The sequence below is a fragment of the Hippoglossus hippoglossus genome, chromosome 1 (assembly GCF_009819705.1).
Source record: "Hippoglossus hippoglossus isolate fHipHip1 chromosome 1, fHipHip1.pri, whole genome shotgun sequence".
In the NCBI taxonomy this organism is placed as follows: domain Eukaryota; kingdom Metazoa; phylum Chordata; class Actinopteri; order Pleuronectiformes; family Pleuronectidae; genus Hippoglossus; species Hippoglossus hippoglossus.
Window position 1 is genome coordinate 15214256 of NC_047151.1, and position 16562 is coordinate 15230817.

Genomic DNA, 16562 nt, shown 5'->3' on the forward strand with positions numbered 1-16562 from the left:
CTGATCTTGACGTCATGGACTGCCCAAACCAATGCTACGCTCAATACGACAAACAGAGTGGTTCAGTCTGTTATCTTGTTGTTGACATATAAACAGAGTCCATTTCTCCCATTTGTCTTGGCATAGTTCCTCTGGAGCTCTTGTTATATGAGTTAGCTGATCCACATCTTGAATTACATTCACAGTTTTAAGTCACTGTGTTGGTGGTTCTGCCTTGTACAGCATGTTCTAGACTGTACTAGACCTTTTTTACAAATATCATCAAATATTAGACTTTTCTTAACATATCTCCTGTGATGTTACTTAAGTACAGAACCTTACTTGACCTTTTGAGTGTTTCATGGGTATTTTAATAGGAGATGACTGAAATAGGTAGTTAGACGACTCTTTTTATCGTATCTCTTCGTATACTGAGGTCTAGTAGAAGGACAGGTTGGTTGGATACAGTTTGATAATATACCAGAAAGCCTTAAAGGGGACATAGCATGCAAATTCCACTTTGTTAGTGCTTCTACACGTTAATGTGGGTATCTGGCATGTCTACCAACCCAAAAACTCTGGGGAAAAAACACTCGCGCGTTTTGTTATGGTTCCTCTAAGTCAGAAACGTCATGCTTGAGTGACTCGAATGAGCTTCCTGGGTTTTGTGACGTAACAAGGCACTGGAAGTCTCCCTACATGGCCTTGGCCCATGTCTTCGACATCTAATTTATTATTTAATTATCTAACATTTAATTTCTCCTGCAGTTTTAATTTTACTTTTTAGAAAAATGGCGCAGTGATCCGATACACGTGTTTCTTCAATTTCACACTCTCTTACTCTGTTCGGGTCCTTATTATTCATTCAAATAGTCAATTCTAGCACAGCTTTTATTGGGCGCTGAATAGTGAGTATAAAGTATTTTTTGAGCGATGTAGTTCTATCCAAATTTAATATTAACCAACATTGACCCCACATATTCATATTCCATCCATTTACAGGTATTTTATCAAGCAGAGATTTAAACAATTTTTTTAGATGGGGCATAAAAATGAAAAAGTGTCTTCTTTCTTTCTCCCTTCCTTTCTTCTTTCATCCGTTCCTTCCTTCCTTTCTAATATTCAATTTTAATTACCATATATAAATCTAATGACTATAATTATACCCTTATCTGATCAGATACATCTTTTAAAATGAGACATATTCTCGTGCTCTGTCTTTTTTCATCTCTGTCATGTCTGTCTGAACCACTTTAATTTCTTCAGTTACTCCGGTTTTAACTTTGCAGACTTTCTGTGAACTCCATAAGCCTTTCTCTCATGCTGGGCTGCATTGTCTGTCGTGTTGGTCTGCATCACAGCTTCGTCTCATTCAGCTGCTCCTACACGGCCGTCATGGTACTCGCCTTTGTTGTCACCGTCATCTTGATTTCGCATTTATTCATATCCCCGCCTGCTTCATCTACTCTCCTGTATTCTCCTTCAGAAGTGCTGTTATTGGCCTGTATTCCTTGTGTCTCTTCATCATCTTGCTTGCATAGTCATTTTCAAAAATTAAGTTGCTTCCCATTGAGTTCAGTCCTCCGCTGCCATGCTTTCTTCAGATCTACTCCATCAGGTAGTGTGAGAGGATTTTTCAACAACTCACTTATAAATTCAGTGACTGATCTACCCTTCTTCATAAATTCAGAGGATATTTCTCAAAGAACAGTTCTCCAGCTCAACTGTCTTGTCCTGCATCTCAGTTTTTCAGTTTCACCTCTGTCAGCAGTATGTCTCTCAGCTCATAGCAGCCGTTCTAGGTCTGCTATCTGCATCTGAGCCTCCGTGATACTTGAGTTTTGTCTCTGCAACAGAACTTAAATCTTTAAACGTAATCAAGACCTCTTTCATAGGTTTCTTGATATTGAAAAGCAGCATAGGGCAGATCATTCACCAAGATCCCACCTCTTATTTTGTTCAGCCTTTAGTCTTTTAGCCCTATAAGAGAATGTCAGGCCCTCGATCAGTGCATGTTGAGAAGCTGTGTTATACCTTCTCATGAGTTGCTATCTTCCTTTCTTCACTGCTCTTGTCGTCATCTGCATTTTTTGTATTTTCTTTCTTGTCAGTCTTGAGAGTCTTTCAATTTCCCTCCTCTAGCTGATTTGACCGCTGTTTTCTATTAAAAGGTGGAACAGACTCTCGGGAGTTCCTCTTGATGTCACGCCATCAGAAGCTCAAACTGTAATATATTTATGCAAAACATGGTACAAGATCCACTCGAAGCTCTAATGTGCTGAATTTTACTCGTTGAATTACAACATTCATCTCAAGCGCAGGCATGTTTCAAGTGTGGTGCGATTACTGAAGAGTGGTCCTACAGCCAGACATCCTTTACACATTTCCACGCCTGGTTGAACACTCAAGTTGTAGTGCAAGAAAGCAAAAAATGATCCAGATAGTACACAGTATATAGAAAGTGGATAGACAAGTGATGGCAATAAAGAAGGGCTAATGAGATACAGATGAGAAGGAAGAGATGAGTTATGATAAAAAATAAACCAGTAGCAGGACCAAGGCAGAGTAGAAAAGAATAGACACAGCGGTGTGCCAAAGACCTCGGTTCTATTGCCTTTCACTGGAGCCAATGTAGCCATAGATGTGGAGAGATAGACAGACAATCCCATTGTAGTGGCTGCTGCTCACCTGAGCTGGAGATAAAACCGACACAAGGAGAAAAAAGCAGCATAAAAGAGGAGAGGGTTGATATTCAGATCCCAGACTGCAGCTCGGCACTGGGGAAAGTGACTAAGAGACGGACGGAAACTGTTTCTGACAAGTTGACACCTTTTGAGAAACGTTGGCCCGCTCGCCGGCTGGTGGGTAGTGTGTCCTCGACCTTTCGGGTTTGGCTGTCGCCTCGACCGCAGATTTCCTCGGCGCCCATTTAAACACACTTGATTGACTTCACTCGCAAGGGCTTTCCCTCGTCGCTTGAGAATCCAACAGCAACAAACACACATGTAATAATGGATAATGACATTTTCATGTATATTAATGTTTGTGTCTAGAAAATTTTACAAAGTGATCCATGCCCATGACAGTGTTTTTTAATGAAATGAGGCACCAATTTCAGTTGAATTTACATAACATTGATTCAGCCTATTGATTGGTGGTTAAATCCATGAGTTAACTACCACCCTTGTGTTATCAATCAAGACTTTGATGTCCTTATGCCCCTCTCCGTTCTCTGTGTGCTGAGCAGCAGCAATGAGGCTCCATGTTGTTCCCCAGAGAAAAGACATTCATGCCCCTATTACTGTTTAATTGTATGCAAACAAAGAGTCTGGTCAGCGAGAACATGGCAATGCATTAACCTCTCTCTCTCTCTGTCTCTGTTTGTCTCTCTCTTTCTCTCTCTATCTATCTCTCTTTCTCTGTCTGTTTATGAGTCTGTTGTTTGACTTTGTCTCTCTCACATTAACTCCCCTCTGGTTCTTGACTCTTTACTGCTGCCACACATTTTACTTGTTGTTTTCCTCTTACTCGAGCTTCATACTGAAACTCTCACTTTTCGTCTTTCTTCCTCCCATGGCCTGTCTCACCCTCTCTTTCTCTCTCTCTACCTCCCTTTTCTTCAAATTTTTTACACTCCAGGGTATCTACAGCTGCATCCACGGGGTACAAATCGAGGAAAACAAGTCATCCATAGACTCACCTTCGGCCACCATGAAGAAGAACATGAACAACACCCATTCCAACATCCTGCGGTTGCTCCGCACTGCAAAGGACATGACCGCTGTCCCGGGCATTAACGGCTCTCCGCATGCCGCCCTGGAGTACAGCCACAGTGGTCGTGAGTCAACTCTCTATGATATGCAGGAGCACCGGCGCAGCCTGGTGGGTCACCCTGTAGACTGCAAGTCAGCGCCGCCTTACATGCCAGAGGACAACATGTTCAGTGACTACATCAGCGAGGTGGAGAGGACTTTTGGCAACTTGCCCCTGAAGGACAGCAACCTGTACCAGGACCATTACCTGCACCACCACCCGGCCTCGGCTCTGGGTATGTCCGGCCCCCCGCCTAATAGGCCGCGTAGTTTAGGCAGCGCTAGCTCGTTGGATGGGGGCATGTTTGATTGCGACAGTTTAGGGGGAGGGGTAGCGCCTATCTTTACCACCCAGCCCCGGCCCTCCATGACTCACAGGAATACAAATAAATTTGACCTGATCGCTGGCCACACCCCTGCGGATTCCAGCCAGGTTGGGTTCACGGGGAGCAATGTATATGGCAGGTTTTCTTTCAAAGGAGGCGCATCCAGCACAGGGCTCATCGGGGGTCATGAAAGGTACTGTGGTGGGGGTGGGGCAGGCTCAGGGGGTGACGATGGGAACATTCGCTCTGACGTATCGGATATCTCCACGCACACTGTCACCTACGGCAACCTGGAGGGCAACAACAAGCGGCGTAAGCAGTACAGGGACAGCCTGAAAAAGAGGCCAGCCTCTGCCAAGTGCAGACGGGAGCAGGACGAGATAGAACTGAGCGCCTACAGGAGGAGACCCCACCACCACACCGTCCACCACCACTTCCCTCACGGTCCCCTGGCACACCGCACGGTCTCACCTCCCCTGGAGCGGAAGAGGGGAGGAGGAGGGGGTAATTCTTCACCTTACGTATTCCGCAAAGAAAAAGAGAACCTGAGGGAATTCTATGCGGACCAGTTCCGCTCCAAGGAGGGCAAGGCCAAGTGGGAGCAAGAGGGAGGAAGTGGAGGAAGCGGTGTGGGCGGCGGTAGTGGTGGTGGTATCTGTAAAAGCTTAGTGCCTGTGGAAGACTTCCTCAAAGGTAAAGGCAAGAAGGTGGAGTGTAAAGGTGGAGTGGGCTCAGTGGCGACAGGACAGCAGGGCCACACCTGCTGGGAGAAGGGGATTTCTGGTCTAGGAGGGGGGGGCATAGCAGGGGGTGACTGGGAGTGTCGTAACTGCCACAGTGTATGTCACCATGGTGGTGGTGTCGGAGGAGGCGGCACGTGCCAAGCTAGCGCAGTTGGGGGGAGTAGCAGTCGCCCCAGCTCCGCTACCAGCAAACGCGGTGACTCCTGTAAGGTGCAGCCGAGCAACCTTTACAACATCAGTGAGGATAACATGGTGTTCCCTGGAGAGAAGAGTAGTGTCGGACCCAGCCAAACGCAAACTCAGGCACAGCGCAGGAAGCTAGGGCCGGGTGGGAGGGTGTTACGAAGGCAACACTCATATGACACATTCGTGGACCTTCAGAGGGAGGGGGCAGGCCGCATGGGAGGGGTTGGTGGGGGTAGTGGGGGACAGTTTCCCCAGCCCCGAAGTGTGAGCTTGAAAGACAAAGATCGCTTCATGGAGGGCCCCAGCCCTTATGCTCACATGTTTGAGAGGTACTCCGGTGACAGGGAGTCTCCCATGTTTGGAGGAATAGGTGGGGATAGGGCGAAAGGAGGCTCCTCGTTCAGTCTGTTCCGTGGAAGCGAAGGTGGGTTGCATCGGCGGTCGGTGGGGGAGAGAGACCAAAGGGACAGAGATAGAGCTATGATGGGAGGTGGGGGCTGTGGTGGTGGTGGTGGTGGTGGTAGCAGAGGGGCCAGGACTTACTCCTTGTCTAAATCTCTCTACCCAGATAAGGTGAACCAGAACCCCTTCATCCCAACCTTCGGCGATGACCAGTGTCTATTACACGGTGGCAAACCGTACTACGTCAAAAAGCCACAGACGCAGCCAGAGCAGCAGCAGCAGCAACTTCTCAACAACAGCCGAGGAGGAGCAGGGGACTTCCGCGGCTCCATGGGAGCGGCTTCCTATTTGCCCGCATCCGCCACAGCTGGGGTGATGTCCAATGTGGCCCCCAGGTTCCCCAAAGAGCTGTGTCTGAGCGGGGTGGGAGGGCCCATGGGGAACCACCACGGGGCCAACAAAGTACTGCCTGCGGGCCGGGACACATTAGGTTTGGGGCCGGCACAGAGACCCTTCAATGGTGCCAGCAATGGACACGTTTATGAAAAGCTCTCCAGCATTGAGTCAGACGTCTGAGGGAAAAGACGAAGGAAGAAAGAAAGAGAGAGAAAGAAGACGAAGTGGGTGAAGAAAAGGAGGAGGATGGAGAGAAACATACAGAAGCAAAAAGAGAGAAACAGCTCAGGCGGATGACCTCTCTGTGTGAAGAGAAGGAGGAGACACGATACTGTGTGTTGTTGTCACTCCCCTAAACGGAAAGAATTTGGACGATGCACAGAGGCCACTACAGGCTAAGATGTCGTGAAGTCCGCCTGGAGACAAGTTTTTAATGGGAAGAGAAGATTGTGGTGCTGCTACGACGCTCAGAGAAAGATAGGGGTGGAGGGAGGGGAAAAACACGAAATAAAATTTCCAGTCTCTTCACATGCTCATCGTCTTTCCCTCCCTCCTGCAGTTCCTTAACACCAATAGAAATACAATCATGAATGAGAAATCAACGCTTCTGTTGAAGTAACAGGGTAAACTAATAATAATTGTATTGATAATGTTGATAATATTATTGAATATTATTCTAGTGTTTACTGATGATTGGTTTGGATTGTTTTTAAGTTTAATTCATTTATTTAAATGGTTCATGTTACATATTTGTATGATGTTGATTCTTTCTTAGCTTTCCAACATTACAGGACACTGGTCAGTACAGATCTTTTTGAGGTTCCTGTAATTTGGACTCTTTTGGATTCTTTGCTATTAATTCTTCATGTTTGATCTTTTTTTTTCAACTTTTCTTATTTTTGAGTGCTGTGACGTGTATGTAAAAGGCATGACTTGCTGAGTACATTCAATGTACTTTAAATTTTTTTCCAAAGCAGGTTTTTCTTTCAGCTGCAGAAACAACATCATCATACTGATTTGCCATTTGCTCTCATTTTTCTGCTTGGCAGTAGCAAATGGGTCTCGCATTTTGAGCTGGATGTGCCTTAAAGGATCAATACTGATTTTCTACACTTAAGATCTCTTCTGTTGGTCGGCAGATCCACTTACAAACAATTAGTCAATTGGTTTGAGTGAAGAGATAACTGAAAAAATCTGAGATGAGAGTAGAGCTTCACGAGTGTCATTCATCATGCTGTTCCAGATGTTACAGGGAAGTAAAACACAGACTGTTGCAGTCGAGGAAGTTTCATTTCCTACATTGACCCCCAACTGTAAAAGTTAACAACAGCAGGATTACAAGGGTTAAAACCACAGTGCCATAATAAATAAACATTCCTGTTCCCCCCAAAAAGTCAGGTACGACAGAGCCTGCTGCTGTATGTGAGGAAATGATGCTTTAGAATTAAAATGTAAACGCTTCTTCTTGTACTATTAACTCCAGATTATCTAATCGCAAGACAATTTCCTTTAAACCATCTACGATTAAAGTTCAACAAGCTTTATCACTCCTCGCCTCATCAGAGCAGATGATCCAGGACCCAAGTATCCATTAAATACAAGCACATCATATTTAATGTTTTCAACGGGCCTCACTCGATTGACCGTGACGCTTGTGCTGTTCAGGACCTGGACATCTGAGGGACCACACCAGCACACAGCCCTAGATCATCATATCATCGTGTCGTCTTGCAATTCATCACAATTTATTGAACTCCCCTTTACTGTACGTTGTGTCATTTCTTTATTCTCTTTATAAAAAGAAATGTGTTCTCACCTTACAGCTGCAGAGTAGTGTCCCTCTGCAGTGTAAAGGAGCAGGGCAACAATTTGGGAATAAGCTTATGAGCTGTTCTCTCTGTGAAATAATCTCTGTAAACATATTCTGCATGTGAATAAAGAATCTGGAGGTGAGGGACAAGATTTCGGGGCCTTAAAGCCTTCTGGTTTCTGTTTCCAGTTTGACCAATCACGTTTGAGCAGGCCTTGGTTGCCCGAAGGTAAACAGTCCGTGTGGAGAGCAAAGAGGCTAACGGCTGTTTAACTCATGTGCATTCATACGCAGAAAGATGTTAATAGAGACTAGCCATTAACAATCTGCACCTAAAACACCTATAAAAAGTGGATATTTAATGTAGGGATATGTAAGTGGTGTTAATCATCTCATCTTACTCTCAGCAAGAAAATGAATAAGCGTAATTCTCAATGTGTCAAACTTTTTAAATTTCCCAATAAAAGAGCTGGCTTATTCAGTCGTCATTTCTCCCAACGTGTTGCTCAAATCCGCATTTTCAGCAAACAGAACACACAGAAACATCCTCTCTGTACTGTGACCTTGATTTCTGCCTCCAGTCGACAACAATCTGCTCAACATGCTGAGATTTTTGATGAAGGAAAGAATTTGCCCTCAAGTCCAAGGTCCTGTGGATTCATGTGTCGACTGCAGACGGTGAAGAAGAGGAATAAATAGGAAGTGAATATCCTCCATAAAGCAGGTGGTGGGTTTTCTAAAAAGCATCGTCTTTGTTAGTGCGGGGCTCGTGGTTTAACTTTGATCAATAGGCAGCTCCCAAATCCTCAACCTCACATCTCTGCTCGGACACATCACACAGACAAAGATATACCATTGTAAGTTGATATTTAAGACAACGATTCTCCAGTTTTCAGTTATTTATTGTCACTTAAACTTGACTTTAAATCGTCTCGCTAAACCAAATTTTGAATATCTAAGCACAATCTGACTGAATGGATCTGACATGAAGTTTGTTGTACATCCCAGTCGAAACTTCAGTAGACTTTCCTTCTCTTGGTTGACAAGTCAGTATGTATGATACTAAGGGTTTTGTAAGGACTTGCATGTATACTCTTAGTTCTTATTTCTTTCTTTCTGTTTTTCAAATCTTAACTTTTAGCCTTTTAACGGGGCGCTTTTGAACGATATTTGGAGTTTTATCAATTTCGTCGGTACTGATGATCCATGTGGTACTGTGCGTGTGCGTGCTTGTTTGTGCAAGAGAAGACACAAATCTTTCACAGTCCAAATTTTTGGTTATACTCAAATAAATATGGCGAAATTGAATTTGAAAAATGTCACTAGGATAGAAAACATTTTTATTGTTAGTGTTATACAAAGATTGATTTTCTTGATAGTTTGTGTAAATGCTTTTTTAACAAGGTTGAGGTCTTAATACATTCATGTCACTGAAGAAGCCTTTTTTCATTTCTACTTTTTCTTGTTTTTATCCTTTGAATATATCTCATTATTTCTGTTATTGTATGTGCCTGAATACATACGCTTGATTACCTCTGTGAGTGCTCATATGGAAGAGAGACAGAGTGTGTGAGAGAAAACTGTGTTATTGTACTTGTATTATAAAAAACAGTATGTAAATACTTTACCTCACGCTCATGGACTTTTGATAAAAACCTGTACAAAAGGGCAGAGAATAGATCTATTTGGGATAAATCTTTGATTCGTAGGTTCCCCTTGCAAAATTGCTTTTGTAACAACTTCAGGCCAGGATACGTGCAATCGGTTCTTATCACAGACACATTTTGATAAGTCGAGGTTTGTTGATGTGTTGTTTTTTATTTTTTCCTCTTTGATTTGGTCAAATACCTGCTTGTCTTTTCCTCAAATGAAAAATTGTAAAGCACCACCATTAATTGGTTCACAGAAAGCACAACAGATTATTACATTTCTACAGAGGTTGTTTCTTTCTTTCCTCTTTGGCTGCATCCTCTGATTTTTGGTTTGTTTTCGGCCACAGGAGGTCGAACAACATCCCTGAGCTGTACAGATTGTGAAAATTGTACATACGACAAAACTCTAGTTCACCCTCACATTTTTTTGTATGGAGAGATATTACTTGTGTGAAGACAGTATTTCAAATTTGATTGAATATTTAGTAATATTGAAAATGAGATTAAACACAGTCAGTGTGAAAAATAAGTGCTGGGAAATATTATTCTTCTGTCTCTTTGGAATAAAAGTGTTGAGTATTAATAAAAAACAAGAACACTCCAGACTTTGTTCGTTTGTCTTGTTCCTGTCTAACCCCCCCACCTCCCCTCCGCCAGTTTTTCCCCAGACAAGGAGGTCCTGTTTTCACCCTTGTCTGTTTGTTAGTGAGCAAGATCATATGAAAACTATAGATTTCCACAAAACTTGGTGGAAGGACGCAGTATATGAATCAGTATATGAATACATATTTTTGTGCGGATTCAGATCAGGGGCCAGGAAATTGTTTTCCTCTTTCTTTAACATTGTGAGGTCGTTTTTCAACATCCTCACCATTTTCCCAGGGAATACCTCATGGATCTTGATGAAGAAAACCAGGCACGTTTAGACAACTGGTATCTGTGAGTGTGTGAAATTTGGTGCAGCTTAATTGAATATAAGTGACTGTTGTGGCTTGGCGGAGGTATGAGCTCTATACTATCTATCATTTGTGGTGTCCACAGGGTGCCAGAGAGAAACAGGACTTTCACGTGACTCCTATTTATACTTGACATTCAAATGCACCAGGGTGGTGTTGTAACAGAACATATTGATATGCTCCATAGGTCATCAGAGGATCAGACGTAATGGCTGCAGCTGAGCATCGTCTTCTGCATCATCTTCCACTGTATCTTTTTTTGTTTTCTTCCTCTCCGTCTTTTCTGAGATGCATGTGCAAAAAGGTGCATTGAGAGGGAGCGGAGAAAATAAATAATGAGATAAGGAAAAGGAGAAGTGATGCAAACTGAGCAGCGAAGATCAAAGTGTCTCTCTCCTCGGACTCCCTCTCTTTACTCTGAAAGCCTCGTCCAGCAACAGGAGTTATTTAAAGAAGCCAGCAGGTTTGAGAATGCGTATAGATTCGGTGGGAGAATTTCTTCTGCGCTCCCCGAATGCGGACAAAGAAGAAGGTGAGGCTGTAGAAATTAATCTTTTAATCAGTGTTTCTTTTTCTAAAATCAACTCTCTGGTCTTTCGCCGCCTGTTCTTTTCGTTCACTCCACACACCAACCCAACAACCTCGGGATGCATTGCAACACATGTAACTACTTCTTGACAATTAACCGTTACCTAGCAACTGGCTCTTTTTCTGGCGATGGGGAGGGAGGAGGGGGTGAGTGAGGTTGGGAGAGACACAGAAAGAGAGAGAGAGAGAGAGATTTATACAGTATTCCCACAGCATCTTAACTGGATTGGATGCAACAATGCATCGACAATACAATACCAAAATGGAAAGTACAGCCTGAGCTCAACGCCCACACATAGCAGCGTGGAGAGGAGTGAAAGAGAGAAGGAGGGAGAGAAACAGAGGAGGAGGATGAGGAGGGGGTGGTTGATTTACAGATTACAGTATGAAAGAAAGGAGGAAGGGGGGGGATCAGCAAAACAAAAGTCAAATTAACAAGTGTGCAGCTGCAGATTGAAAATGTGGAGAGAGAGAGCGGAGAGGAGGATCATGCCACACTGAGGTATGTGGTGTGGATGACAAGTAGAGGAGGGAGACTGGTTGCTGTAGAAACACTTGGCGAACTTTTAATGAAGGCATGAAGTTCGATGCCTGTGTGCCCACCACATGTACACACACACTCGCACGTGATCATCATGTGCAAACAAACAGTGTAATTATGTGAGCAGATAACAGGCACCCCCTGCTGGGTCCTGCGAGGACAGAGCCTTACCTCAGCTGAGCAGAAACAAAAGATCAAACGTCCATCAATCGTGGCACTGTCACATGTGATTACAGGAGCAGACAGGCACTGACACCCAGTGGTGAAAACATGGCAGCCTGCGGTTACTGGAGGGAGTTTAGGACATCAAGGCCTTTTTCAAGTCTATCTCAAAACGATACAAACATGATGGTGGTCGCACACAATGAAAACGGTGCAATTTTGACAGAAATCCACTAAATTTTTTTTTGGAGCTTCACACGAACGCCAGATAAACTTTGGTATATATTTTATTGTGTCGCTTTATTTCCAAAGAACTTTTCCATTGAACAAGTTTCGGCTGAATAACCTGTAGTTTTGTCCTAACGACAGTAGACAATGTCCTGAGACTGGTATTTTATAGAGTTCAATTAGTTCCATCCATTCATCCTTTATCTACACAATCTAAACTCGGAGGGTCGCGGGGAGCTGGAGCCAATCCCAGCTGACACTGTGGAGAGGTGGGGTTCACGTCAGGTCGCCAGCAAGAGGCAGGTCAAACCAGTCAAACTGGGATTTGAACTTCCTGCTGTGGGGCAACACAGTGATTATTGACTTATAGATGATAACATGTTGATTTTTGCAGTGAATATTTATTCCTCATCATCGAAAACCTTACACTGCATTTATGCTGATTTAGCAGGGTCGGCACAAACATTTGGGGGCACAGGGGCTCAAGTGAGAAAAGGGGCACCTTTCATAATTATTTTAAAAGATAGTAAATTAAATGTAGTAGCACATCTCTGAGTGAACTCAACTGATTTCCATGAAGTTTTATGGAGATGTGGGATGTGACCAAAGTAAAAACCCATAAAAAATTTCAGTTTTGATTATTTCATGATTTCACTTTTTCCATTTTTGCATAAAAGTGATTATTTACTGAACATTTTATGTCTGTATATTTGTTTATCTGCCAATAAATTAAAAAGAAAGATATAAAGACAAACATCACGTAATAACAAGAAACTACATGAGGAGTAAAAGAAGTAACTCCATCTGACAAAACAAACAGGCAGTTTATTTCAAGGTCAAAAATACAATTTCAAGCTTAAAAATGAAAAACAAACACATTCTAAGGATGTTTTAAGGACGTCGGTTCCCAGAGTCGATTGTAGAAAGGTGTTCCTGTGTGTGTCATGACTTCAAACTCTGAAGGTTCAACAATGAAACACTGATATAAACTTTACTAAAGAAGATATACATTATAAATCCAAATGCATCAGTCCTGATCTCACAGGACAATCTCTATATCATGTTATTTCACAAAAAATATAAATCTGTATAGTTCAGAGGTGGGTCTCGTACATTATATAATATTGGCCGAGCATTTTGGTCCATTTCTCTATCCGTCGCTCTGAATCAGCATCACTTCTCCGTTCTTCAGGACCCTCACCCGTCTCCTCCTCACCACCCGGCTCCCCCTGGGAGAGCTTCCCCTCATCGTGGTCCTCTGGGTGCCGTGGCCCAGGCTCGCCACCCCTCCTCTCAGGCCCTCGGGTGCTGGTGCCAGGGCCCGGCCGCCCCCCTCCACCCCCGCCTCCCGGTAGCCGTGGTGACGGAGGAAGGGCTCCAGTGTTGCTAGGCGATGAGAGAGCTCGGTGATGCGCCGGTGCAGCAGGGAGACTTCTCTGAACAGGTCGTTCACGGACTCGGACAGAGGGCGCACCCTGCAGGACAAGCAGAGGAGGCTCAGAAAAAAGAACCCAGACATGTTTAGCAGAACACAACGACCATCCTGAGGCTGGGGCAGATTAGTAGACTGGGCACAGACGTTCAAAGGGCCACAAACAGGAACACACTACTCACGAAAAAGACTCAACCATTTCATTTGGTTCGTGTGGTTACTTTGCATCTGTTTTCATTTTGTGTGTTTGTTCTTTCTGTGGTTTTCTGTTAGTTTGTGGTCACATGTTGTCTCTTTCACTGTCCCTTAAATTTGTGTCTCTAAACCAATTATTAATCACCCTGTTGTCACCACGTCTATTGTGTGTTTTATTTGTGGTATTGAGTCCCTGGTCACTTAATATGTGCCGATATATCTGGTGGAGTAAAAGTGAAAAGCATCTGAAAATAAATTGAATTAAGTTGTACTTAAGTAAAGTAACTAAGTAAATGTACTTTGTTTCATCCCACTTCTGGTGATACTCGAGGACAAACCTCACTAATTGCTGTAGTAAGGATAATAAAAGTATGAATAAGAAGCGTGAAATCATGTAAGATGTCTTTGAAGAGGTGATGTAGTGAATGTAAAGACGGCTCCTCAGACCACATGTGGAATAAGTGTTGTAAGTTACCTGGAGTAGTCTGGTAATAGTGCACTGGGCTGTGAGTGCAGCAAAGTCTTGACCTCATTGAAGATGCGTTTTCCCCAGGCATCCAACACGCGGGTCACACTGCGCACTGAGGCCACATTCACACTGTCAGCTGCAGCCGAAACATGAAAGCATCAGGCTTTGATTTACACAGAGAGAGAGAAAAAACTGCCTGAATGAGTCATAAAAATCAGAGGGGCACATGTGTGGTAATTATTCCGGGCTCAGGTCAGTCACATCCACGCCACAGACCTTCTCGAAGCGCTTCATTACCTTCGCTTCACCCATAAATTCTTATTATCATTCACGACTTCAAACATTTTGTCTCAAAAACATGGGGGATCAAACTGCGGCTCGTGATTTACCTCCCTCTCTGTAGTTCCAGTTCCCATAATCCAGTTCATTCTCCCGGCCGGCCGCGCTGGCCCCAGTTACCACGGCGACCACCATCAGCAACATCAACAGAGAGGGAGGAGCCATGATGAGCAGACGGACCTTTAAAAAAAAGAAAAGAAACAGGAGAAAAACAAACCTTCATGTGTCGTCTGTTGAGAAGTTACAGATCAGCTTGTGTTTGTGAAGCAGAGGAGATGAAAACAGTCGTCAGGTGGAAATAAGGTGAAGAAACACAGGCTTCATGTGCACAGATCGGAAAATCGGAGTCTCAGACTGCACGCACATCTGTATCCAGTGGGAGCTGCTGCCTTACCCCATAATACTTTATTCAAGTAATTACATTATCTACTTCAAACTCTGTTTGTGAAGAATGTGTCTCAGGAGGGAGTTTCACAAAGCAGAAGCTCGGTGCTTCAATTTGTTCCGACTTTGTTATATTTTGAGTGATGGATAAGACTGGAGAAGTGAAATGTAAATACAATCCGTAAACCATCTACTAATTATTGTTACTTTTCAAATTTTACATACAAAACACATTTCACTTTAAGGTCATCCAAAGATCAATAAAAGACTTTAATTAGAGCTTCACTTAATCAAGTGTCTGGTTGTGAGACACTAATATTTTAACCTGTTTAATTAAAAGTCAAATCATTTTCAGTGAAGACCTGAAGAAAACAGCTGTTTGACCTGTGTCGGTTTGGTCTGCGTGTGTCGGCCACGAGAAGAGAATGACGACAGAAAAACAATTTTTTTTTTAACTCTAATCTCATGACTCCAGGTTCATCTGGAAAAAACAGTGTTATATAAGAGAAGGTGAAGGCAGGCGACCCAGAAACTGAAGGAAAAAGGAAATAGGATTGCATCCTTATGACAACGTCTGTGAATCCCACGGGACAATAATGAGCCTGTGACTCATTGTTGAGGAATTAGAAATGATTTCCGAGGTTGTGAATTTGGAGCCTGATCAAACAGAACAGTCAAACTATAAACCCAAACCGCTAGTTTCAATCCTGACTAAACACATCAACGAGATTTAAGATTTAAAAAACAAACCAGTGTCTCTTTGCTGTGATGATGTGCTGCAGTAGCTTCAGGTTAATCTTTGCAGTGTTACACTCACAGAATATGTCCGACTGGAAACAATATGATATTGAGTCCATACTCACAGGTTGAAGAGATGATGCTCCCAGTCCCAGCAAGCGAAATCCCCCACACGTGTAGTTGGATTAACAGAACCAGTGTCTCTCACCCCCCCTCTCTGTCACTGCCCTCGGCTTTACCTCTTGTTTCTCTCTTATTTCCTCTGGTGCTCTCTCCACCCTCGGCTCCCAGTTGTAAGATAAACACCAACTATAGTGTAACAGGTCCCGAGGAGAAGGCTTCGTTTGTGGAGAGCTGTCGAACCTTTACACCCCCGACACACACCCAGCTCTCTCCCTCTTGCTCTCTCTCTCTCTCTCTCTCTCTCCCTCACACACACACACACCACGACATCCAGCTGCTGCCAGATGTGTAGCACACTTTATTACTTGTGTATTTTACCCTATTCTGGTCTCTTCTCCTCTTCACCCTCTTTAAGGAACAGACCGATGTATATATACACACACATATATGTTTATATGTATATGTGTGTCAGTGGTTGTACTCTCAATCTGGTGCAGGATCAGGTTTCTGTAGTGATGCACTGGGATCTCCTCGAACGTGAGTTATGGTCCCTTTTCATCTGTGTCTGCTTCGCACCGTCTGCCCTTTACCCTCACCAAGCCGTGCAGCTCAGAGCCTCAACACATCTCCCACCACGAGACATTCTCTTTAAAAAAATAAAGAATACCTCTTCTTTATTCCTTCTGCATTTCAGAAGGAAATACTGTACCTTTTATTTGAAAGCTGTGGTTAATCTACAGATTAGGATTTGCATGCAAAGTACCCAACAGTATATTTTTGGAGAATATGTGACGTGTGGGATGTTTGATGACAGAAAAACCAAATCAAAGTAGTTTTTTGCTTCTTCACCACCCACATCAAATTGTGCCAGTGCTACATGGCCAACTTTAAATTCTCCATTTACGTATGCAGATATTTTGTTTCAAGACTCATTACTATAACACATAAAAAATATATTATATGCCAACTAAAAGTCCTGCATTTATATTTCTACATCAATAAAATTAATAAAGTATTGACATCCAAAAAATAACCTGAAAGAATGAAAAGTAGTAGTAGTCACCGAGGGGAGGTCAGAGTTGGCCACCAAAACAACCGGAA

General features: G+C 43.4%; 2 protein-coding genes across 4 annotated transcripts in view; one reads left to right on the top strand and one right to left on the bottom strand.

Annotated features, from left to right (window-relative positions):
- The window catches only part of grin2bb (glutamate receptor, ionotropic, N-methyl D-aspartate 2B, genome duplicate b), a 98172-nt gene extending 88261 nt beyond the window's left edge, over positions 1–9911 (top strand). The window contains exons 15-16 of one of the 3 annotated variants that reach the window (XM_034598063.1): positions 3619–4621; positions 5615–9911. In XM_034598063.1, coding sequence (XP_034453954.1) covers positions 3619–4621; positions 5615–6024 — 1413 coding nt within the window. In that variant the 3' untranslated portion in view covers positions 6025–9911. Of the gene's footprint in view, positions 1–3618 lie in introns of all 3 variants that reach the window. The other 2 variants (XM_034598847.1, XM_034597225.1) reach the window with 2 other exon arrangements.
- A 2687-nt stretch (positions 9912–12598) lies between these two features.
- Positions 12599–15703, bottom strand: si:ch211-243a20.3 (uncharacterized protein LOC100151507 homolog). The gene is made up of 4 exons (XM_034587105.1): positions 15578–15703; positions 14267–14396; positions 13884–14013; positions 12599–13256 (listed from the first exon to the last, which is right to left on the bottom strand). Exons 2-4 carry the CDS (start codon positions 14379–14381, stop codon positions 12932–12934), a joined length of 570 nt encoding a protein of 189 aa, XP_034442996.1. The 5' UTR covers positions 14382–14396; positions 15578–15703; the 3' UTR covers positions 12599–12931.
- Positions 15704–16562: the final 859 nt, after the last annotated feature.